Source organism: Apiospora kogelbergensis (assembly GCF_038363985.1).
Source record: "Apiospora kogelbergensis strain CBS 113332 chromosome Unknown utg000008l_segment0_segment0, whole genome shotgun sequence".
Classification (NCBI taxonomy): Eukaryota; Fungi; Ascomycota; class Sordariomycetes; order Amphisphaeriales; family Apiosporaceae; genus Apiospora; species Apiospora kogelbergensis.
In genome coordinates this window covers 1,307,487-1,329,912 of record NW_027117425.1, presented here as the reverse complement: position 1 = coordinate 1,329,912, position 22,426 = coordinate 1,307,487, and the positions used below count along the sequence as shown (strand labels likewise).

The 22,426-nt window shown below is 53.1% G+C and overlaps 5 protein-coding genes across 5 annotated transcripts; all 5 read right to left on the bottom strand.

Annotated features, from left to right (window-relative positions):
- Window positions 1-755: 755 nt before the first annotated feature.
- On the bottom strand, window positions 756-3,554 carry PG998_012398 (uncharacterized protein; the record flags this gene model as incomplete). The annotated part of the gene is made up of 3 exons (XM_066879214.1): window positions 756-2,832; window positions 2,907-3,315; window positions 3,380-3,554. Coding segments are annotated over 3 exons (2,661 nt in total), but the record flags the coding sequence as incomplete, so codon positions are not given.
- A 1,018-nt stretch (window positions 3,555-4,572) lies between these two features.
- PG998_012397 (general substrate transporter) lies at window positions 4,573-6,410 on the bottom strand (the record flags this gene model as incomplete). Its single annotated transcript, XM_066879213.1, has 5 exons — window positions 4,573-4,830; window positions 4,856-5,285; window positions 5,377-5,955; window positions 6,036-6,282; window positions 6,362-6,410. The coding sequence occupies 5 exons, from the start codon at window positions 6,408-6,410 to the stop codon at window positions 4,573-4,575; spliced, it is 1,563 nt and encodes a 520-aa protein (XP_066725597.1).
- Window positions 6,411-10,105: 3,695 nt separating this feature from the next.
- PG998_012396 (candidapepsin-1) lies at window positions 10,106-11,579 on the bottom strand (the record flags this gene model as incomplete). Its single annotated transcript, XM_066879212.1, has 2 exons — window positions 10,106-10,745; window positions 10,828-11,579. The coding sequence occupies 2 exons, from the start codon at window positions 11,577-11,579 to the stop codon at window positions 10,106-10,108; spliced, it is 1,392 nt and encodes a 463-aa protein (XP_066725596.1).
- Window positions 11,580-13,921: 2,342 nt separating this feature from the next.
- Window positions 13,922-16,049, bottom strand: PG998_012395 (Glycine hydroxymethyltransferase; the record flags this gene model as incomplete). The annotated part of the gene is made up of 4 exons (XM_066879211.1): window positions 13,922-14,394; window positions 14,474-15,225; window positions 15,305-15,815; window positions 15,980-16,049. The coding sequence occupies 4 exons, from the start codon at window positions 16,047-16,049 to the stop codon at window positions 13,922-13,924; spliced, it is 1,806 nt and encodes a 601-aa protein (XP_066725595.1).
- Window positions 16,050-17,961: 1,912 nt separating this feature from the next.
- PG998_012394 (uncharacterized protein) lies at window positions 17,962-20,571 on the bottom strand (the record flags this gene model as incomplete). Its single annotated transcript, XM_066879210.1, has 4 exons — window positions 17,962-19,483; window positions 19,621-19,968; window positions 20,046-20,086; window positions 20,239-20,571. 4 exons carry the CDS (start codon window positions 20,569-20,571, stop codon window positions 17,962-17,964), a joined length of 2,244 nt encoding a protein of 747 aa, XP_066725594.1.
- Between the last annotated feature and the right edge of the window lie 1,855 nt (window positions 20,572-22,426).

Genomic DNA, 22,426 nt, shown 5'->3' with positions numbered 1-22,426 from the left:
GTCGGCGGATTTGGGAGAAAGATGGAAAAGTCTCCAGTTTCGGGGGGCAGCGTAGCATTCATGCTACTTTTTGATCAGCAGATCTCAAATAACCGAGCCGGCAAAGGCACGCGAGATGTAGTTTGTGGGGTATATCGATCGGGCATAAGAGAAACTTCCGTTTGTGTATGTGACGCGGGTAAAGCAAACATTTCTTCTGATCGCACGTAAAAACCCCCAAGGCTTTGGTATCAGGGCAGGGAGACTGACGTTGTCTGGGGTTGTCTTTGGCGGGGTTACAGTATCGAAGCCAGGCATAGACGAGCCAATTGACAACCACCCTACAGACGCATCGGCTGCAGAACAGTCCGTATATGTGCTTTAGGAGGAAATGTGATATAAGTGAGTTTCTCATGTATGCATGTGTGTGTATATATACGTATACATATCTGTGTCAATAGTTGCCTCAGCCAGGCGCAATAGCCATGAACGGACCGCCGTCAGGGAGTAGTAAGTAGTAAATGTTCGACCACGCTTTGTCGTTTGTATAGGGCGCTCGCGACAACAAAAATAAAAAAGAGGAAGAATTTTGGGAATTCATGTCGCATCCATCGTATCAATAGTCATCAGGCCAGCCATTCCCTGTTTCCGAATAATGCGGCCAAAAATAACCCATCAAGTAGTAGTAAACACCTTTTCGCCATCGCACATATGAACAAATGAACCAAGAGACAACGTTGCCTGCAGTGGTCTCAGGGTATGGAGGCCTGATAAAACTATCCATCGACCTCCATGGGGTCTATCACCGTACTTGCCGCGACTATGGTTTTCTCATCCGAGTCCTTGCTGGCGCCATCGGAGACATGGCCGGTGGATTGGTGGTTGTTAGGCTCTTTTTCGCTTCCCGTCGCAGCACCATTGCATAGGCGATATTCACCGTCCTCATTCCTCCTCTCGATGATGTTTTCATCGAGGGCCCATTTGGCTAATAGGCGGTCGACACCTAGCCGATTGGCTTCGCCCTTCTCCATATGCCTGCCAACATGCTCCGTCCATTCATCCCATGATGTGGGACCTTCGAATACGCTGGCACAATCTGGTTTGGGACACGCAGAACGTTGAGGGGGTTGCCGGCGGGTCACCAAACACGAAGTCTGCATTTCTCGAACATGCGTTTCCCATTCCACTTGTAGTTTGCTGTCGCCCTTGGCAATCGCCTTTTTGATAGCGAAAGGAGCATGCATTCGCCGGAGGTGTTGGGTGAACAGATCCTTCCGGTTGAACTCATTTCCCTTGCCCTCCGCGGTGCTCTGCGGACACGACGAACATCGGTAATACTGCAAACAGAGGTGCTGAGATGCAATATGGCGTTTCCATTCGTTCTTAGAACCAAACGTGCTCAAGCATCCTGCAAAAGCAAAAGCGCAAGGGAACGGACGGGTATGCGCCGCTGCTATATGCTTACGCAACGAAGAAGAGTCTTTGAACGGTGCATGACTGCACAAGCTACACCTGGTCTCTTGTTTAGGCGTTGCTTTCTGTAGAGACCGACGTGGTTTTGGTCTCGCAGAAGGCGTGGTGTTGTGATGTGCCTCCTCAAGACTGGATTCGTTTGCCTCATGCGATGAGCGTTCGTCGTGCTTCGCATCCGGCGTGCGGTCCATAAGAGAGATCTGTGCATGGGCAGCAGCAGCAACCTCGTCACTCATATGACGTACATGGCTTAAAGCCTTGAGTTGTTCAGCGGCCTCCTGCATCTCAGCTGAGTCTTCCACTTCATCTGGTTTAACCACTACCCCGGGCGTAGAATTGGCGTAAGGCGCGCTGGCAGACGTGGCTGATTGCGGAAGGCTCACGGGATCTGGACGAGCACCTGCATCTTGGCGAACTGGAGTTTCGGGAAGTATTTGGGTATGACTGGACTCCCTATGGGGCGCTTCGTGTCTTTGTAGTATCGGGGTGCTGGCGGCAGCTTCTCGCGCTTCAAGTAATATGCGGCCATCTTCTACGTCCTTGGCTGATGCTTTGGCGGAAGAAGGGGGTCCGACGAGTTGCTTATACAGATGGGTCATATTATGGGAGTTGATGTACCCAAGGAAGCAACAGACCTTATCATGCTGCACAACGTTCCATACAGCGACAGGCATGGATATGAGCAACATCGTGGGCGGTCCGAGGAACATCCCCTCGACGGCAATCTTAGGGGCCATTGCTGGAGCATTATGTAGCCATTGGTTGAAAGATGACATATCCGGGCTTGCCTCTCCGACAAATGTTGTACATACTAAGACCCGTGGCTCCTCGAACGTGAGATCAACTACGGCGTGTGGATCTATCAAATTCTCCTGCTGAGATGGTTTCGACTGCGTGTGGTCACTACCGGCGCTTGCTTGCTGCAGGTTAGGAGGGCGAGGCGCAAGGGGTGACAAACTCAAACCCTGGCCCTGGCCCTTACCAAGGCAGAGAGTCCGAAAGACCGGCATTTTATCGAGGAATGGCACATTCTTTGTAGCGCCGTTCGTCAAGCCCAAGCTCTGGGCTAGTTCCTGTTGTTTAAGCGATGCAACCTCCTGGTAGAGGCGCTCCGCATTGAACGGACGCCCAACGCCCAACCGTAGGAAGGCCTCAGCGACATGGGCCGTGAACGACCGGCCAGCCGCTTCCGACGGGTTTCGCTCTAATCCATTTGACGCAATGAGTTGCTTCAAACTACTAGTGCTGCTGTTGTCGCTGGAAATTTGCTCATCCCGGGTCGGAACAGTGTCTAGCAGTATGAGCATATCCGAGGGCGCGTCTTCAAGCAGACACCGGATTCCGTTCCAATTGAGCTTTGACGCTTTCTTTTCCGAATTGCTGTGAACCAGTCAGGAACGAGCTTCTTTCCAAAACGGATTGAGTTGACTAAGCTGAGCCTCCCTCTCTCTTACCTTGCCCAGAAGAACTGATTGTTGATCCCCATGAACCCGTACCCGGCATAGTGGACTATCAACAGGTGGTCCGGTGCAGCTTTCTCGAGGAAGGCCGATATACGAACGCCCAGCTTGATGTTCGCGTTGGGTACGGTTGGGATGGCCCATTTCTCCGTTCGATAATTGTAGCGATCCCGCAGCACCTGCTCGAGGGTTTCTGTGTCTTGCTCCTCCGCGTCGTCTTCTCCTTCCCACTTCAGCAGGAGGACCGATACGTTCGAATAGGCTGATTTTTGGGTTTGCCGATATATAAGCATGGCGGCATCTTGCAGATGCCTCGCGAAGGACTCGAATTCATGTCTCTCGGGGGTGGTGGCGCGGGGATCACCTCCTGAACCTGGTAGTGTTGTTGAACGACGGGTTGAGCCTACAGGACCGGCCACACCTCAACAGTCAGCATTGGTTTCCATTGCCCGTCATTACAGTTATACTTACAGGCTCATGACTGAGGACGGGCTGCGGTTGGGCTTCCAGCTTGGGTGCCAGCCTTCGCTTCTTTGCCGCCGGGGCATCCATCGGTCGGCAGATTGGGGGGATTGGCAACGCGTGACCACAAAAGACCGACAGGCACGATTTATCGGTTCCACCGTGGTCCCTCGAGGGCCTCTACAGCTCATTCACGGAGACATCCAGCGAGAAGAAGGATTGAAGATGAGAAACGCGCGGGTTTGGATATGGCTGTCGCTGGGCATCCGGCACAGCCTTACTGAGAGGGCTACTTGCGAGGCTGAATTGAGGGTTCGAGGGTTTTCTTGGCATTCCCTTTAGCCAGTGGCTAGTTCCCTGCTAATCTCTTAATCTCTTCCTTCTCCCGCCTCAAGTCTCTCTCGAGTTGCCCATATTATGCTTGTATCCGAATCAGATGAGGGGGTGCTCCACCAGGATCATAGTTGCACCGATGGTCCGAGGCCGCCTCTATTGGTGTTGCTCTGCTTCGACTTTGCTGGCTGTTTGAGCATCATGGACGATGAATTAACTCTACGCTGAAGATTGCTATGGAGAGCTGGAGTGAGTAATACACGCCATGGGGAATCAACTGCATATGTACCTCGGGCGTGTGGATGGCCCTGGCCTCGATTGATGGAGATCTCCCTGCAACGCATGTTGCCGGAACCAACAAAGTTGTGAAATGTGATGTGACGAGAGAACAAGACCCTTGAACCCATTTCTTCGCCCCATTATACGACCTGGCTATCTATGTGTAAGACTGACACATGTCGTAGCAAACACAGTCACCTTATAAACACTACATATTATTCGATGCTTCAAAGAAGTATGGATTTCGCCATGGTTATTTGTTCTAGCCTCGAGCGATGAGAGTTAAGCAGAATGATCACCAGGGCAGCCATGCATTGGAGACTATTTTGTTGAATAGTGATTCGCGATTAAAGATGAGCTATAGGGAAATTGACTTGTAGTCAATGATGGGTATAGTTGCAGTATAAATCAGCTTCCCAAACCCCCACACTGTCAGATTGTTTTACAAGCAATCCGGCCGGCACCGCAGCAGCAAATTCTCAATCCACGACTGTGTTACGAAGCAACACACATTCAGGACCTCCGCCTCTCCTTCCGTCCTACCATCGCCAACTTAGCCGAGCAAGCAACAAAGCAATCAAACAACTTATTTGGATTCCTTGTGCTCCAGGCCAATCTTCTCCTCGGTACTGACATCACCACGCTCGAGGCGAAGCGTCTCATGGCGGTGGTTGCTTGTCTTCCAGGCCGGGGTGCCAATGAATTTGATGGAACCGGGGTTGGTGTAATCAAAGATCGCCTCCACCTCTTCGAGGGGCTTGTTGGCTGTCTCGGGGAACAGGAAGAACACGTGCACGAACATGGCGAAAAGGAATACGGCAAAAATGACGTAGACCTTCCACGTCTGCTTCTCGAAGGCAGGGGGGCACGAAGTAGGCGAGGGCGAAGTTGAAGGCCCAGTTGGCCGAGGTCGCAAGCGCAACGGCCTTGCCACGGACGCGCAGAGGGTACAGCTCCGGCGGGTAGGTCCAGCTGACGGGTCCCCAGGTTGGTGCGTAGGAGGCAACGAAGAGGTAGGTGGATGCGATGATGGCCTTGGCGGGGGCGCCCTCAATCGCCATTGATTCGGAAGGGGACGGGAACTCGCCAGGGTGCGGTGGACGAGAGTACACGGCAAACAGACCAGCGTTGATGCACATCCAGAGGCACATGAAGAAAGCGCCGACGAGGAGGGTTGGTCGGCGACCCCACTTGTCCATCCAAATAAGAGCTGGAACAGTCATGACGACGTTGATGATGAACTGAATAGCACTGGGCAGGAGGACATCTTTGCCCAGTCCAGCCATGGTGAACACATAACTGCAAGCCGTCAGCGAAAGTTCAGAAATCAGAGGCCGAGTGAGGAGACATTGCTTGCAATATATGCAATGTTACCATAGGCTGCACTTACGTGATATAGTACATCATGACGTTCATACCCGTCAATTGAGACCAGATCTGCATGAAGACGCCGATGTGGGTTCTGTTGATCATGTTGGGCTTCAGAAGTTCGAGGTAGGTAACGTCGGCGTTCTTTCGCTCAAACTCGACGACCTCGCGGATGTCGGCCATCTCGCGGCTGACGAGCACAGAATCCGGATCGCCACGGCCGTGGACTAGCGTAAGGACTGCCTTGGATTCCTCCCAGCGATCCTTCCGTGCCAACCAACGTGGCGACTCCGGCATGAACAACAGGCCGAGGAAGAGCAGCAGGGCGGGAATCATCTGCAAGCCCCAGGGAATACGGAAGGCAGCAGCACCCGGGATGAAGCTGCAGCCATAGCAAATGAAGAACATGATCATGATGCCCCAGGTAATAGCCCATTGTTGCATACCGACCAAGCGACCTCGCTTTGAAGGGGGAGAAATCTCGGTGATGTAGACGGGGACCTGCGCAGAGCAGATACCGACAGAGAACCCGTTGATGACTCGGCCAACAATGAGCATGGGGATGTTCACGGAAGCGCATGAGATGATGGAGCCAATGACCCTGAGGACAATGCGGTGTTAGCATCCGTCATCACAAGCTCGTACAAAGAGGCAGAAGACATTGCAAGAGGGCGTACGAACCAGATGATAGCACCAATCTGAATCGAGGTCTTTCGACCGATCATATCAGAGATGAAGCCAGAGACAAGAGCACCAAGCCATGAGCCACCTGGCATGGCAGCGGTGATGCCTCCCTGCAAATTCGGGTCGGGGCCTCGACATATGCCAGTATCGGGGTCATTTCCTTGCTGGTTAAACTGACACAAGTATGGTTCGGTAGAGATGATGGCGCTCATAGATGAAATATCGAAGCCAAAAAGGCCACCGCCTGAATATTTGAGTCAGCGCGGAACTGGAGCAGCGACCAGGCAGAAGAGCCAGGGCCGAAAAGAATACAAAGAACTTACCGATAACGGCGATGGCCGCGATGAAGTAAATGTTTCCAATTTGCTTCATCCTGTGTGAGACCTCATAGGTTTTCTAGGTTGTATAGAAGATACTATAGGTAAAAAGAGGTAGAGACCAAGAAAGACATAGGTATGGGCGAGGGGGTCGTCAATCTTCTTATATGTAGACAGGTTGGCATGGGGGGTGGCCAGCATTGAATACTACTCGACGAGGGGTTTGGGCTGGGGTTCCAATCCCCCGGTTCATTGTCTGTCATGGATGCTCTTTCATTGTCAAGGGTGGCTAGTAAGTGCGAGGAGAAGAAGGGAAGCAGCCGACCGAGGAAACTCTGTATTCACCCTACGGTACGTCTCATGTACACTAACTAGACCTGCACCTGCATGGCACCACGCTTCGAGGCACGGAAGCCTCGAAGTCTCTTGTTTCGCAGCTGTACATACTTAGTAGGGGACAGGGGGTAGCCTAGCCTTTGCTCCCCGATACTATTCCTGGCAGGCGGGAAAAGTGGTCGGTATGCATCATCATCCTTACATATTAGCCATGTCACGAGTTGAGCTCTGCCTTCATGATCCAGCTACCCTACATGACAAGTGCAGCAGCAGCAGTAGTGGTAGTAGGTTACTATTACATGCATACCTCTCATATATGTGTGTAAGCAAATGTAGCTACTTGTCTGTTAACTTACTGGGTTTGCCAATGCTGTCTCAGCCGTATTAGCCCGACCAGCCTAACAGCCGTTAGGACTTGTATTGAGACTTCCTCGTGAACGAATGACCCGTATCTGCCACTGACTGGGGTACGAGGAGTGGACTCAGGACGTTCGATCGATGCCAGTTTGCCAAGTTGCCCTGGACGACTGACGGAAAAAAAGACGAGGTGCCAAGGGGGAACGGGCAGAACGGGCACTGAACGGGGAGCTGATGTCGGCTATGGGAACTGGGGGTGAAATCCTTTGATACAACCATGTGGGCAAATGATTTGGAGAAAGGAGCAGGGTCCCGCAATCTACGAGGTTCGCTCAGCAAATCAAGGACTGGAGTTCTGCTGGAGGACTGGAGAACTGGGTTGCAGCGCTGATCAAGCCGGACTTCGTTTTTGTGATGATGATCATCGGTCCGGCCAAGTTGATCTGAACCCAAGTCGCAGTCTGTTCCAATCTTCAAGAGCCTCCAATCACCTGGTAGAATCCGGGAAGCGCTACTGCTAGGAATGTTTGCTGCAACACACCATCAGGAAGGTAGGTGTACATACACGCATATACACACCTTTGCGGTCTCCATGCTTGGCTGGTTTCTCTGCTCTGCCCGATGAACCGTGCCTCGCCTCCTGGCTACAGACCAACATCTTTCCATTCTTCTCCTGCCCGACGACAGAGTAATGAGCTGTTTTCCAAGGCGGCTCCCTAGTTCGTGGAAACCTTGTCGCGGCGGAGCCTACGTCACGGCACATGCGCCCAGACGGGAAAGGCCTGTCCTCTGTGGGGAAGGCTTGCCCTTGCGCTTTGCGGGCTTTGCGGGCTTGAAGGGGCTAGGAAACGGGCCGAATTGCAAGTTGGGGGCACCCATGGGGATGGACAGTTGGACTTGGTGGTGGTGGATGGTCGTCCCCTCCTTCCCCGAAAGCCGGGAAGCCGTGATCTCGAAAAGCCATGTGGTGAGTGTGAGTGGGAGTGGCAAGACGTCTGCTCCACGCCGAGGGCCAAACAGGCCATGTACGACGTGGTCTACTTGCAACGTTACGAGATCATCTGCTCCGGACCGAGGGCCAATGTGATGTGCTTTTCGCACCCAGGAGTTGGGGACAGATTTGGGCTCCAGCAAATCTCGAGTCCCTGCAGTCAGTTACCTAAGAAACTGTGGACGCGATGGGGACCCGGTCGTTTGGAACATCTTGGATGGTTGCAACAGTCGCCCGTCTGCGTTCGTCCTATTATCATTATTCACCGTCGTGCACGACATTCAGATAAGCTTGTTTGCATGTTCGATCATGACTTCCCTCGGCCGTGGCTGGCATCATGTGCCACACAACATGATGGGAATTGATTCGAACTGCCGTAGAAGGGCAGATCGCAAGACCTTTCCGCCACCTAGTGCCGTCCAATGCGAACAAGCGGCGGCAGGCCAAAGGCGCCAAGCCAAGTTACACCAAATGGCTAGTGACTAATGAGAAGGATGCGCTGCATCGCCGGAGGGTGAGTGGCTAAACGCGGCCCTGGCTTTGCTGGTTGGACAGGCTCAATAAACAGGTAACAGCAAAGCTCAGCTGAGCAGACGATCATCGATGCACCGGTGGAATATCCAATGGAGATTACGACATTTGCGACAAGGCATGCAACATCCATTCGATGCTCCGGCCTTTTCTTTATTGCTACGCTGTTTTGGGGGTAGGATTACGCAAGGGGGTGAATCTGATACATCACTGATGCCTGCTGCCTACCTGCCTGCCTGCCTGCAAAAAGCCAATCAAGTTGGGACGACCAAATTGCGGTCAGGAGGCCATCTACTGGTTACCGACTTCTCACGAACTGCCCAATATTTCTCCAGAGGTCCGGAGAGTCCAGAGAGTCTAGAGAGTCCAGAATGTACGTATGCATCGGACACCCCATGGACATCCCACAAATTCCTGGCGTTTGGGCTCGCTATGGTATGATTCGGCGTGATGTCGGCGCATCCCGCACAACACACCGCGGAGCCCCGTGGGCAATCTTGGTGTGCTGGGGATTGGCTCCAATATTCACGATAAAATCTCACAATGTTGTCCCTCAAAAAAGGAGCGAAAATTGTGGTTTATCGTACGTCTTCTGTCTTTCGGGTCCTTCTCCCAATGCGAGATACATGACATTGCATGGGGCATGGAGGTCTGGAATGTGTTGGCCAGCAGCAACGTCGCGACTGTTCACCCAAGTCAGGCCCAGAGGCTCAGCAACAGGGCCTGAGTCAGGAACTGTTTACGGCGAGAAACTAGCGAATACTACCTCGGGTGAACGAACCCGGCTACTGATCCGACTCCTGCAGCTAGTCGCCCATGTTGCGCGCAAAACCTCAGTTACTTAACCAACCACCATTTTTAGTCTTGAAGAGCTCATCGCCACGTTGCTACACGAGAGTAGCATAAACCTCAGCCTTCACATAATAACCTTAAAGCGAGGTCATGGTCTCACAAGAAATATATCGGCGCCGTGGCGTTTTAGGTAACCTCAAAGGCGCAAGAGGCGTGAAACCCAGGAATCTGGAGGATCAACCAGACCAGGTGGGGTATGCCAGGATTGTACGGACGGATTTTTACCGACTCAACTTACTCTTACAAAATTGAACCGTGAGCGATCGTCTTACCTAACAACTAACTACCTGATCACATGTAAGGCATTCGCCTTCTTCAGACATGCCATGTGACTGTAGATGTTGTAGGGCGTTGGGCAGTCGCCAACAGCCTCGCTCAACAATGTTGTGCTCTACCTGTTCCTCTTCACTGTAGCCTACGAATACTATATCCCTTGCTGCGCGTACATGTGCTCCTTACCACGACGAAACCAAGTCCTGATAAGTTGGCCCCTTGCTTCAAACGTAGTCAGTTCGTTTGAGTGGTAGGAAATGAACCTAAACGTAAGTATGCGTTGTTTTGAGTCTTTATAACATTATGAATCTAAGGGGTCTATAGTATGTACAAACTGTGTCGAAACTCAGCTCTCATGAGGTGGCTTCTGCACATTATTACCCGCAATACATTTCCACTCATTATTATTTCTAGAGAGCCTGCATCGACAAGAACGATACGCAGGCTGTCAAGCAGGCCAGTGCCAATGAGCCCATGGATGAGCTCAGACCAGTCGCCGCGCCCTTCTTATCGTTCTTGCCGTTTCCGGAGTTGCCTCCCCCTGACCCTCCACTGTTGGAGTTGGAGTTATCGCACTTGCCCTCGACGCCGTTGACGCCCTTGGACGAGATGGTCTGCTCGTTCTCGCCGCAGTTGGCGTAGGGGGCCAGGCCAATCTGCATGTTGTCCTGGTCGAAGACGACATACGCGCTGCGCATAAAACTATCGCCCAGCAGCATCACGCTGCTGCTCGAGGCCGCCTGCACGCCGAGGATGCAGGTCCGGGTCGTGGCCTGGATGACCAAGTGGCGGTAGGGGATCGAGATGGTGACGCCGCCGAAGTCGAAGTCGAACGAGGCGTTGTCGGTGTTGCTCGACGGGCACGGCACGATGACGTTGCCGCTCCGGTCCTGGGAGCCGTTGAGGTCGCGCACCATGGCGCTCACGACGTTGGCGGGCAGCGTCGACAGGCTGGACCCGGTGTCGATGACGATGGGCGTGGCGGAGTTGTCGTATTTCTTCGAGTTGCCGCCCGTGGTCATGCCAATGGTCTTTAGTTGCACCCAGTATCTGCAAACCTCATTAGATTTCTATTCTTTTCCTCTCGCGTTTCGTTTCCGTGGAAAGAGCTGCGAACGGGTTCTCTACTTACCGGTTAAGCTTCTCGCCTCCTTGCGGGCCCATGATCGGAACTGTTGTCATTTTCCCGGTGTACTTCCCGGTGTCAATGCCGCCAAAGATGATGACGCCGCCGTTGCTGGCCTCTTGGTTTCCCAAGGCGACCGAGAAGGCTCTTGTATCTGTGACGTTTTGCAGAACCAGCTCATCGACGAAGTTGCTGTACCTCAAGTCGGCCGTCGGCGGCTTGGAACCGAAACTCAAGCCCAGAATGCCCTCGTTGAGATCCTCACTCTGCGAAGCAGCGCCGAACTGGATGTTCTTGAGGTTGATGGTGCTGTTGGGCAGCGCCACATTATCCTTGAAATATTCGATCTCCACCGTACCGATGCCGTACGGGATTGTGTTTCCCGAGTCGAGATCCTTGGCCGTCGAAGACTGGCTAGCGTCGTACTGGCCGTTGGTCAGGCATTCCTGATATTGTGCGGTGCTCTGGGAGGTCTTGCAGTTGGGGTTCACCCAGAGCTCACTGGAACCGGTGTCGATGGCAACCTTGACAGGCTGGCCCGGAGTGCCGATGGATAGCTCGATGAGATAGCTGAGCACCGAGATGTTGAACAGAGGCACGTTGTTATCCTCGTCTCGCTTCGACATCAACGGCCTCTCGTGCGACTTGTATGAAATCGGCATCGAGACGAAGCCATTCTCACCCCGGGGAATGTTGATGGCGCTGGCGCTGGTGGCTGCTGCCAGGGCGAGCTGCGCCCACATGTACAGGTCCCGCATCCTTCTGTTGGTATTTACAAAACGAGGTTGAGGATATATACCGGAATGGCCAAGGGGAAACAAAAAGATTAAGCTTTCTATTTTTAAGAAAGAATTGGCAAACAAAAGTTGCGGCGACGACTGAACAGGCAATTAATCAAGTAAATCCTTTTTTGCTCGATTGGGTCAGAAGGCGCTTGCATGCATGACTTCATTACATGGGTTGGGCAAGATCTCGCCCATGACGACATACCAAGCCCAGGATGGTGGGTACTCTGGGTACTGCGCCGGAGGACTCCAACAACTAACCTACTCAAATTCTGCTGGAGTCCACATCTGGCCGCCTTAAATTGCCCATAAGAGAAGCCAGGAGGGAGCGGCTGAACGCGCAGCCCAGTTAGGCTCCTGCTTGCGTCCGTCCATCACAGTGACAGCGGCGCCTAAACCCACGAGCTGGAGGCGGCTGCTTTGGATAGAACGGCACACAGCCCCGAGTGCAACAGTGGCACACAGCACCTGGCACCCTCACCGAGTCAGTCTTCGACACATCATTCTTGCGCGTACACCCCGCGCGGATGCATACGATCGCTTTTACTGGCTGGGCTGTCACAGCCACCGGGCTTTATTCTGCTTCAATAGCGTCTGGCAACGGAAATGTCAACGCTGGCGTTGTCCGCCGGTCGGACTGAGGAACTGCCAGCGCTCACTCGGCTTGGCACGCATGTTTGCGGGCTATCCCGGGTCTGACCAGAGCAGAACAGAGCAAGCGAGGAGAGCAGTTCTCAGCTTACGCCACGCATTGGAACGTGAAACGTTTGCTTCCCTGACTAGGCACCAGGATGCCAGCACATGGTGTTAATGTCCTACCTGCGCTAATTCACAATAGTGTCGATTGCATACTATCAAGTTTTCTTGGCGGGTAGTAAATGTCTTTTGGGCTATCCGACTCTTCCGATTTCACTTCACATTTATCCGGAGCGGAAAGGCATGGGAAGTGAGACAGCGAGAAATAAGCAAACGGCGAGACAACCTTTGGCGGGCTGCCCGGCGAAATCCGGCCAGTTGTTCCTTCTATGCCCAGCACGCAAGCATACCAAAATGACGGCGAAATAGAATTGCAAAACAGCAGAATAATGCCGTAGCATTGTGTCTGGATGGCGTATACTGTGCAACTGGGGCGCTCGAATGGCAGTATCGAACAAGAGCACTGCCAATTAGTGGCCCTTGAGACTATTGAATGCCAAGATTGATAGAGGAAGAACAAGTATAATAGTAAATTAAAAGGATGACCAGTAATGTGAGGCGACCACGACACTCAACTTCAGATGCAATAAGAAAGGCAAGCTTCCGTCTCGTCCCTGGCTCAGGCAACAAGTCGCTCAAAGGTCATTTGGGAGTCTAAACCAAGGCGGGCGGACGTGTTTGCAGCTTAGGAGGCGTTCTACAAGGCAACGATTGTGTAGAACGGTATCGATCGCACAATAGAGGACAAATGATCATGGATGTGTAGTACCGACGCAGGACATACGCTCGAAGGTAGAGGTGTGTTGATGATGTCTGCCGGCTATTTCATACTAGAATCTGATATGGTAGCTGATATCAGTCTCATTACATTGCTATTGATACGATCCAAGTTTCGATGATTTGAGTATTGATGCAGGTATTTAATGTATATTACGGCCACCTCTACTGATGAGACGTATTTCTTTATTTCCCTGTTACAGCAAGTTTATTACATTGTTATTCCGTTTTCTGGTTCATTCTCCCTCTTCTTTTCCCTTTTTCAATTTTTAAAATGGGAAAACCTGAGTCTGAAATGTGAAACGGAAATAATAATAATTTAGGGGGTTAGACTGTCCGCTCTCGCTTGGGCGCTTGATTGATGTGAGAGACAAGTATGTAATTGGGTATATTAGGCAACATCCGATATGGCTGACAGATCAAGTCGTGCGTAGTTCAAGGCGGCACGACACCATGGTATTGCGAGAATCCAAAAATTTTGGGGGTCAGTCCAGAGGCTGCGAACCACCTGGTCATTCACATATGAGCATATATGTCAAGGTACATTCGAGAATGTGGCGAGGAGGTATCGTTGGAGCGAGCTATGTAATTTAGATATATGGAGAACAACAGCTGCCGCCAGTTCATAAAAATAAAAAAGTGTCATATGCGTGAATGGTATCATCAAACGTGTCGTAAAAAGTATAGCCTAACCAACCAGCCAGGAACCATGTAGAAGTGAAGTCAAACAAGAGGTTCAAGTCCCCCTCCATATTCATGAACGCCATGCCAATCTTCATAGTCAACAACCAAATGTTGAGGGGGTATAAAAGTAGTGAAAGAAGCGATGATCTCATCTATCTTCACCGGTGCCTCAGCTCGGGCTTCCTCGCCATATTCACCGTCGGCGGCGGCTGATCGTCATCATCCAGCGGATACGGCGGCGGGGCGGTCCCACTCGGACGACGGCCGCGCCCCTCCAGATGTGACAGGGGCGTCTTGGGTGGCAGCGGTGGCGGCTCGATGCGGTACGCCCTCGGCTGCGGCGTCAGCGGCTTCGGGATCATGTCGCTCTGCGTCCTCCTGTGGTGGTACTCGTGCTCATCAGGGCTCGTGATGGCAATCTTGTCTGCACCGGAGGCGTGGCGGTACTGCGATGGCGTGGGCGCGTGGCTGACCAAGCGGTCCGGATCATCGTCGATGGGTGATTGCGAGATCGTTGAGAGGGGGAGTCTGCTGCTGCTGCATGGTGCGGATGTTCGGCTCTGACGAGCGGGGGGTGTGAGTACGGGGCGGCGAGGCGTAGCCGGTTGCCGGTCGAGTGCGCTCTCCGGAACTGCGGGGTGAAGGTGTTTGGATAGGATTGGAGGTGGGTAGAGATAGGCGATCGGTCCCAGAGTCGTACGACTCGCGACCGGGAGAGAGGGGGGTGGGCAAAGACGTAGGGAAATCTCCAGGAAGTTCCACGGCCAGTGGTGAGCTGATGGATGCCATGGCAGGGGGAGGGACGATTTCGGGAATATCCTTGAGTCGCTCGTACCGTTGCTTTGCCCGATGGATCTTCGCAAGTTTTGTAGACGATTCCTGTATCATCCTCTGCTCAGCAGGCCGGCCCATATATCTCCTGGTGCCGGTACTGATCTCGGACAGTCGGTGCCATTCGTTCATACCAAACTCGCCAACTCCCACCTCGACGTTCAGACGATAGTAGTTCTCCGCATTGACGCCGCGCTTCATCAGGTGCTCTTTCCTCATGTAATCGTGAATCGTTTCACATCCTTCGATTTTGGCGATCAACTTCCTCCTGGCATCGGCAAAATCGCCCATGAAACCCTCATACCATTGGTGCGAGTTTTGGTCCGTACCCCTAGGTCTCCTGCCGGTCCCGACACTGACAAATACTCCGACTTCACGACCCGGCCACTCGTTGACTGTAGCTTCGTCGAGAGCGTATGGGGATGGGTTGAAGGTGCCCGCGCCATCGTCGTGGAATTGTGACTGGCCCACCTTGATCGGCTTGAAGGCCAGTCCAATGGCGGATGTTGCTCTGCCAGCTTGCCAAATTGTGCAATCAAATTCGGGAGCAGGTTCTTTCCTCGAGTCGTAAGAGCGCAAGAGAGCAGGCTCGCCGCCCTTTTGGGTACCTCTATACATAGCTGTGACCGCGCTAATCAATGTTAGCAATATTTCTCAAAGTGCAATGAAGAAGGACAAGGATATGAGAATATCCATTAACTCGTGCTTACGTTTTCGTCCTGTTTTCCCTTGTGTCGTAGAGCAACGCGTCTGGGTCGCCATACGACCCCCGGAAGGCCGGTTTTGCCATTTGAGCCGTCGGACTTCTCGCGCTGAAACTGATGACGCTGGCGTTGCTCGTATGCCGCTTTACCTTGGACGACGCGCTCGTCCTCGACAGGGGGCTCGCAATGGACGAGCCCGTATCGTTACCCTCATCCTCGTCGACAGTGTGCTCGCGCACCGCCTCCTTGATGGCCTGCTCGAGCATCGAGGCCTTAAACAGGGTGGAGCGGTAGGGAATGCCGGCGATGGTTTTGTCGGTCTCGAAGACCATGCGCGTCATGCGCACGTAGAGCTCCTTGCACTGCTCGAGGTCGAGCCGGAGGCGGCCCAGCATCAGGGCAATCAGGCCGCCGGTGCCGGTGCCGACGATGAGGTCGAAGTGGTCGCATGGCTTGGGGATCTCGTTTCGCCGCGGCGCTTTCCCCTCGATCTCGACGTAGGTGCGGTGCATCAACTCTTGCAAGATAATAATCATAGAATAACCTCGGACTCCTCCGCCGTCTGTCGATTCACCCCACCAGATTGTCAGTCAGTCTGATCTATTTTTTTTGCTGTCTGTGCATTCCAGCAGCGAAGTGGCACGGCAGGCAGGCATTTGCTGGGGACGTGCTATTACTCACCTAGCGATAATATGCGGAGGGGAGGCCCCTTGGTGGTGTCGCGCCTCTTCAAGGCGCCGTCTGAATCCATTTTCTCGAGTTCGGGTTGTTATAATCGCCAAGAAAATGGTTGTGAGAATGGCGAAAGGGAAACTTTGACTTTGAGGGAGAGATGCGCGGGCAGCTGGGGGCGCAAGGAAGTGAATTCTTCTTGTTGGTGTATGACTTCGAGTGCGCCTTGGCTGGAATGACAGCAGAGCCCCGCCTACGCTGGTGATCTAGTGCTAATTCCGGCAAATACAGGGTCTACGGTGCTCTTTACAGAAAGTGGAAGCCGGGGGGCCTGGCAGACAGTCCGTATTACGCAACTGGGTCTGGGCGCTGATCAAGGTCTTGCTCGGAGTGATGCGCCACCACTGCTGCGTCAGAAAAGAGACGGAGATTGGGATTTAATATGCGGCTGACTTCCTCAGCTTCCCCGTCCTTATTGTCAATCTACTTGAGCATATCTTCGTGACTCTCTCTAGTTAATAAGAACCTTCAGAGCAGTGACTGCATGTCATGCAATCAAGCAAGCAAAAACTGGTTACGGGCCGTTTCTGTAAACATTTAAGCTCAAGAGCCCACCAGCGCGTCACTTGCAGGGCTTTGGCATTCCTGGTTCTTCGGCCATTGGCACTATCTGGTGGGGTAAGGACGGAGGACGGAAAACGGCCAGCTATCAGTCCCCAGTGTATCCGGATGTGGCTGTGAGATGCGAGAATCCCGTTGTTGATGCACACACGTGTACAGGCTATCGCGTACAGAAGTCAACAGGGAATTGCCGTTTTCTTACAACGACAGATGAGTAATCCCAAGATTCGTGTCTGCTACTGCTGACATGATGGGAGAATAAGAAAATGCCGTAGCCATACATGTAACAATGCCTTTCAACTTGAAGGCGAACACTGGTCTTCGGCGAAACGAAACATGCATATTCCACTGTCAGAACTATAGTAGCCATTTGCCGTCAGCCACTTGCTGCCCGATCTTCGACTCCAAGATCGTCAGGAGGCCGCCAGACTAGACTGTTGATTGATCAATCACGATTGGGCATCGGTTCGTCGGATCGCTGCATCTCTCCAGGAACACGCTCGCGGGCAGGTGGCAGCTCGCATGCTGCACCACTAGACCACCTCTCACTGCCTACCTTACATACGGGCTATGTAGCTGGGTGCCATTGCCTTACTGGCAGTCCAGTAAAAGCACCAGTTCCTTGGCCCCTGATTGGGCGCATCAGTGCATCGGTGCTTCTGGACACGGGCGCTAGCGACTCGCTAGGCGAGGGTATCCGCGTGGCGGTGCGTCCAATCTTTGTTTTCCGCTGGAAAGTGTCCATCTTTCCCCCTACACAATTCCACCAGTTCCACCAATTCCACCTCCGAGCCGAATCTCGTGACGGAAAGGATCCAATGACTTCATCAGACGCTTCGCCCCTTCGCCTTGGCTACGAACTCCGTTCTTCCCGGCGCCGAAGGACAAACGAGGAAGAACAGAAAAAACCAAGTTCCTGACTTTTACCGAGATGGCAAGGTTTCATCTTACAGATTGGCGGGTCAACGACTCAAGCCTTGCGATTCCCGTCGTGCATGTTCTAATGGAAGTCTTCCAGAAGAAGTTTATTCTGTGGGAAAGAATAAGGAAATAAGAAAGTCGCCGTCATTGTTAAGCAAACAACTCGACAGGAGCTGGAAGTGACTGGCTGAGAGCGTTGCCTGACGATCCGAATAGCGAATAGCCAGCCAGCATCGGCGAGTCTTTCGAAAGCCCCGAACCTTGATGAATCGTTATAGTGATTGCAGAATGTATTATTAGAAATATACAGAGTACTCCATGTCAGAATCCCGCAAGCCCAAAGCGCCATGCCTAACGATGCCGACGCCGCCTAATGCTCCATAACCTACACACATTCCCACGCACTAAATTGGCCGACGCAACCCCAGGCGGCGTCCGTTAAACTTTTTCTAGATCAGAATCGAAACTGCCGTCATTCCGGGATCCATGACCATGTAAGGAATGGCTCCTTCGTCCATGGCCTTGCTGTTGTAGTAGAACAGCTTGGCCAGCCGACACAGATCCAGGTAGAACATCTCGGAGATATCGCGGACTTCGATCTCCTTGGGCTCCGTCTTGCGCTTGTAGACGCTCCACTGGCTCAGCGCGAAATTGAGCAAGCTGCGGTCGGCCCCGACCTTGAAGCTGAGCAGCCAGGGCACCTGGCTCTCCAGCATCCACTGGCGCTGCCGGTTGATCGGCAAGGCATCCACGAGGTCCCGCTCGGTGTACTGCTGCAGCTCGGCCAACGCCACGGGCGGGCGCGCGCACAGGCAGCTGGGCTTCGCGATGACGAAGGCCTGGTAGAAGTTCTGCAGGTAGTTGACGGCCGTGTGGAACGGGGCCGCGAGGTGGATGCACATGGTGACGGCGTCGACGAGCTGGTCGAACGTCCGGATCGTGGGGAACGTCTTGATGTGGCCCTGATCCTGCACCTCGCGGCACCAGTCGGCGATGTAGGGGTCCTCGGCCACCATCTGGTCGGCGCGCGACTGGTCGTAGTACGTCAGCAGCATCGAGCAGACGTACTTGCGGATCACGGTCCACATGAGCGTCATGTTCTTGGCGTAGGGGTAGTTCTTGTAGCGCGGGTCCTCGAGCCCGGAGGGGTCCGAGGGGAACCCGCGCTCCCGCAGCTGCGCCGGCACGTAGTTGCCCTGGAAGTCGAAGTGCTCGAAGGCGTAGCGGAGGTAGCTGGACGCCTGTTCCGGTGAGGCGCCAACCACGTCGTACATGATCTGTGGCACTAGGGAGGCGCGGCCGGCCGCGTTCAGCGACAGAGTCTTATACCAGTGCGGGTGTAGGAGCTTGTAGACGATGTGCTCCATGGGGACGGTCCGGTTTGTGGCGACGATGACGGCTTCCTCGATGAAATGCGAGTTGGTCAGGTGGACGGAAATCTCATGTCGGAACCAGTCGGACACCTGGGCGCACGTCTTTGCGTATCGCCATGGCCAGTCCGTCGCTTCGCCCTTGGTCGAGTCGGACGGACTCATGCGCTTGTTGAATATGGTGACCGACTTGGCCATGGACCCCTTATAGTCGAGCACAATGGCAATCGGGTGGATCTTTCCGTCTGGATACAGTCTGTACAGCGTTACCGAAGCGCATCCCCAGTTATCTTCGCTCGCCGGTTGCTTGTGGTGAAGCACTTCATCAGCGGCGACCCCAAAGGCCTCACGGAAGTAACTGCAGTCCTGAACATGGAGCTCAGCGGGATCAACCTTGGGAAGCGCTTCGGCCCATTTGTCGTAGCCATTGGTTTTCGCCGCCTCCACGAACTCCTTGATCAGGCCGGGAGAGGCGCGGGTGATGGTGGTAGGATTCGCTCCGGTCAGTGACTGGTCGGCGAATCGTCGGTCGCTGAACCAGTCATCCAGGAGACCTATATTTTCTCCTCGAGCAATGTCGGTCCCAGATTTGCGGTGCCACCTAGTCGAGGCATTGTGGTTAGTATGTATGTCGAAGAAAGTCGGTAGCACTGATTGAGACAGGTCCGACCTTGGGAACCAGATTTCGTGCGACTGGCAGGACCATGGTAAATGAAGGTCTCAGAATGGGGTACTCACTTATTGTACTCCTCGACGTCTTTGATAGTGACCCCCTTTTCAGGAGTCCCATCAATGACAGCCCTAACCTTTTCCAACATCCAGTCGGCAGTCTTGCCAAGGAAGGTATCAGGTATCACCTTTTGCACGATAATTTGAGACTCGATTATTGCCAAGTTGTTGAAGATCTTCCACAACGACACATCGTCCGCTTTGGGGATGGTCTGGAGATGGGGAGGGAACGCCGAGGGTTTGCCGTCTTCTTCAGCGGGATAGGACGTCCACTCGTACATTTTGCGCTTCTCCGCCAGGTCAATGTACCTAGGAAGAGTAGGCTCCAGGGCCAGTACGTCGAAGTAGGACCCATAACTAAGGAAACACGTTGTAAGTCGAAGCCGATGGTAGAGATATCAGATTGCGCATTGAGGGGGTTTCCTCCCACTCACCTTTGCTCAATTCTGGAGTAGATTTGGGTCAAAGCAGCTTGCTATTCGATTCTTGGTATTAGTAGGTCTCTCTTAGGTAAAAAGTACACAGAAAACCGCGAGAGAGAATGTATATGTCTACACCATGAAACCACGTTCCCATCCATCCCAAGACACTAAGATAGAAACAAATAAAAAGAGGAAAGTTGCTTACCGTTCCGGCGTATGTGCCCTCTTTGATATTACCGCCAGCGTATTTGGTATTGTTCGGTCCTGCTGGCGTGGAAGGGTCAACTATGTCGAAAATCTTCAAGTTGAGCAGTTCCTCCGAGAGCACGCCGGCGTCAAACTCCTGAAGCGGCGCATTGCGAATGGGGACGATGCTTCTAAGTACATCTCTCTCATCCGGGTGCTGCAGCAACTTCTTGAGATCGAATAAGCAATTCTCTGGCGAAGGCTTCGGCAGACGCGAGTCTAGTTCGCCGACGATACCTTGGTCTTTGGAAGACCGTTGCTGGCGGAGTAGAGTCGATAATACGCTTCCCATGATGGCAATTGGGGGAGGTGGCAGAACTCGTCTGTCTTGAGGCCAGGTTGAACTACCAAGGAAATAAGGGTTTGGGAAGACTATATCGACATTGGAGCTGGCCGGGCTGAAGGTGTGGCTTTTGTAGCATTACTCAGGTCATGTTGTGTCTGGGAGGGAGTGAAACATGGCTTCACACCACTGCGTGCTTGACGTTCTAATGGCGCGCCCAGCCATTCCCAGTCGCCGTGTCGCAATATTACAACGACGACAAGGCCCAAAGGGGAGACCGCTACTCCCAACATGTCAGACTCAGCCGCTGAGTGACAGTCAACTCATCCGTCTTATTGGGTAGTTTGCGCCGTTATGTGTGCGTGGGGCACGCAAGGACGCAGCTGATATAGTAGTATCCGTTCGGTGAACCCTTGGTGGGCGGGACCGAGGGCGCCAATACGCATCTGTGCCAAGAGAAGAGCCAACCTCATTCGAGAACCAACTGCTTATAGAGTTGCCATGTTTGGGGGCGGCCTGCCGTCGTTGGCCCACAAATAAGGCTGAGGAGAGTCCACTTCTGCGAGCTGAGCAGGCATTCATTCTCCTTTTGTTGGCTGCCGTAGCCGACATCTGGAAGGGCCGTTTCGGCTCAATGAGCACAAGAGAATAAGCAGGCTGCGCCTTCAAGCTGACATGACATGCCTTCGAGTTGAATACGGGGTCAAGAGAGGGCATTTTGATGAAAGAGCCCACAAATTGTATAATGCGGGTAATCCCATCGTGTGCCAGCTTATTGTCCGTCAGCAGCCTGCGTCCAATGCGCCGCACAGCTCCAGTCAGAGCTCAACCTCCCAGCCTCTACTGCTGACATGAGTTCCCAAGTTGCAAAAGCCCAAGATCAAACGACGGCGATGCCGCTATACGCGTCGCTCGCACGATGGATCCCGTGTCACCCGACAGTACGCAATGCATGTGACTCAGATCTGACAGGTGAAGCTACTCCATGGCTGGCCCTAGATAGACCCTGGCCAAGCTTCACGTGTGATTGTCCGTGGTTGGGAAAGTGAGCTCTGGTTATACTCCAGCTCAATCTGTTGGTAGTCGTTACATGTTTTTGACAAGAGAGATATAGTTCAAGCCAATCGCAGCCGCCGTCCATCATCCGACATATGATCGGGGGTTGCGTTACCGAACCAAACGTCAACCCTTTCTATTTGTTGACACCGGCCCTTGAGCTTGGGGCACATCTGTAAAACGAAGTTTGCCGTGCCCGCAAAGTTAGCATTTCCCCTGCAAGCTCTGCAATACCGTCGTGCTTTTCTCAACGCCTGCCTGGAAACGCCGTGTAAGGGGGCGGTTTCTTGCAAAATGTCAAATCTATGCAGACCGCAGTACCGGCTTTTGCTGAACCCGGCACCTATAAGAAGAAGGCTCAAACTTCACCACATCCCAAGGGGTCAGGTTGGAGATGTGCTACATGTCGCAAATGTCGATAGAGATGCACCGTTGATTCGCGGGGTTGTTGAAGCCGGTGTAACCTCCCAAGCTTGGGCACGGCTTCAGCAAAACAACACCGATAGTTCGTAAATAGTTTCATCGCGATAAATTTGTAGCCTGTGCCTGCTAACCTGCTGCCTCTGGCCGCTTGCTCGTTCTGACAATGGCCGGTCTAGATTCATCGAGGTGCGATGAGCAACAGCACATTCCCCTGAAGAAGCCCACAGGGAACTCACGCTGGTAGATCTGGTTCCTGGTCTGATATTCTCTATCCCATTTTTCATTGGCTATGCCATGTCCCACAGCGCAGCTTACATTGGGATGATACATGAGTGAAGGCGCCCCCTGAACTCTGCGCGCGGCATGGGCAAGCTCATTCACTTGA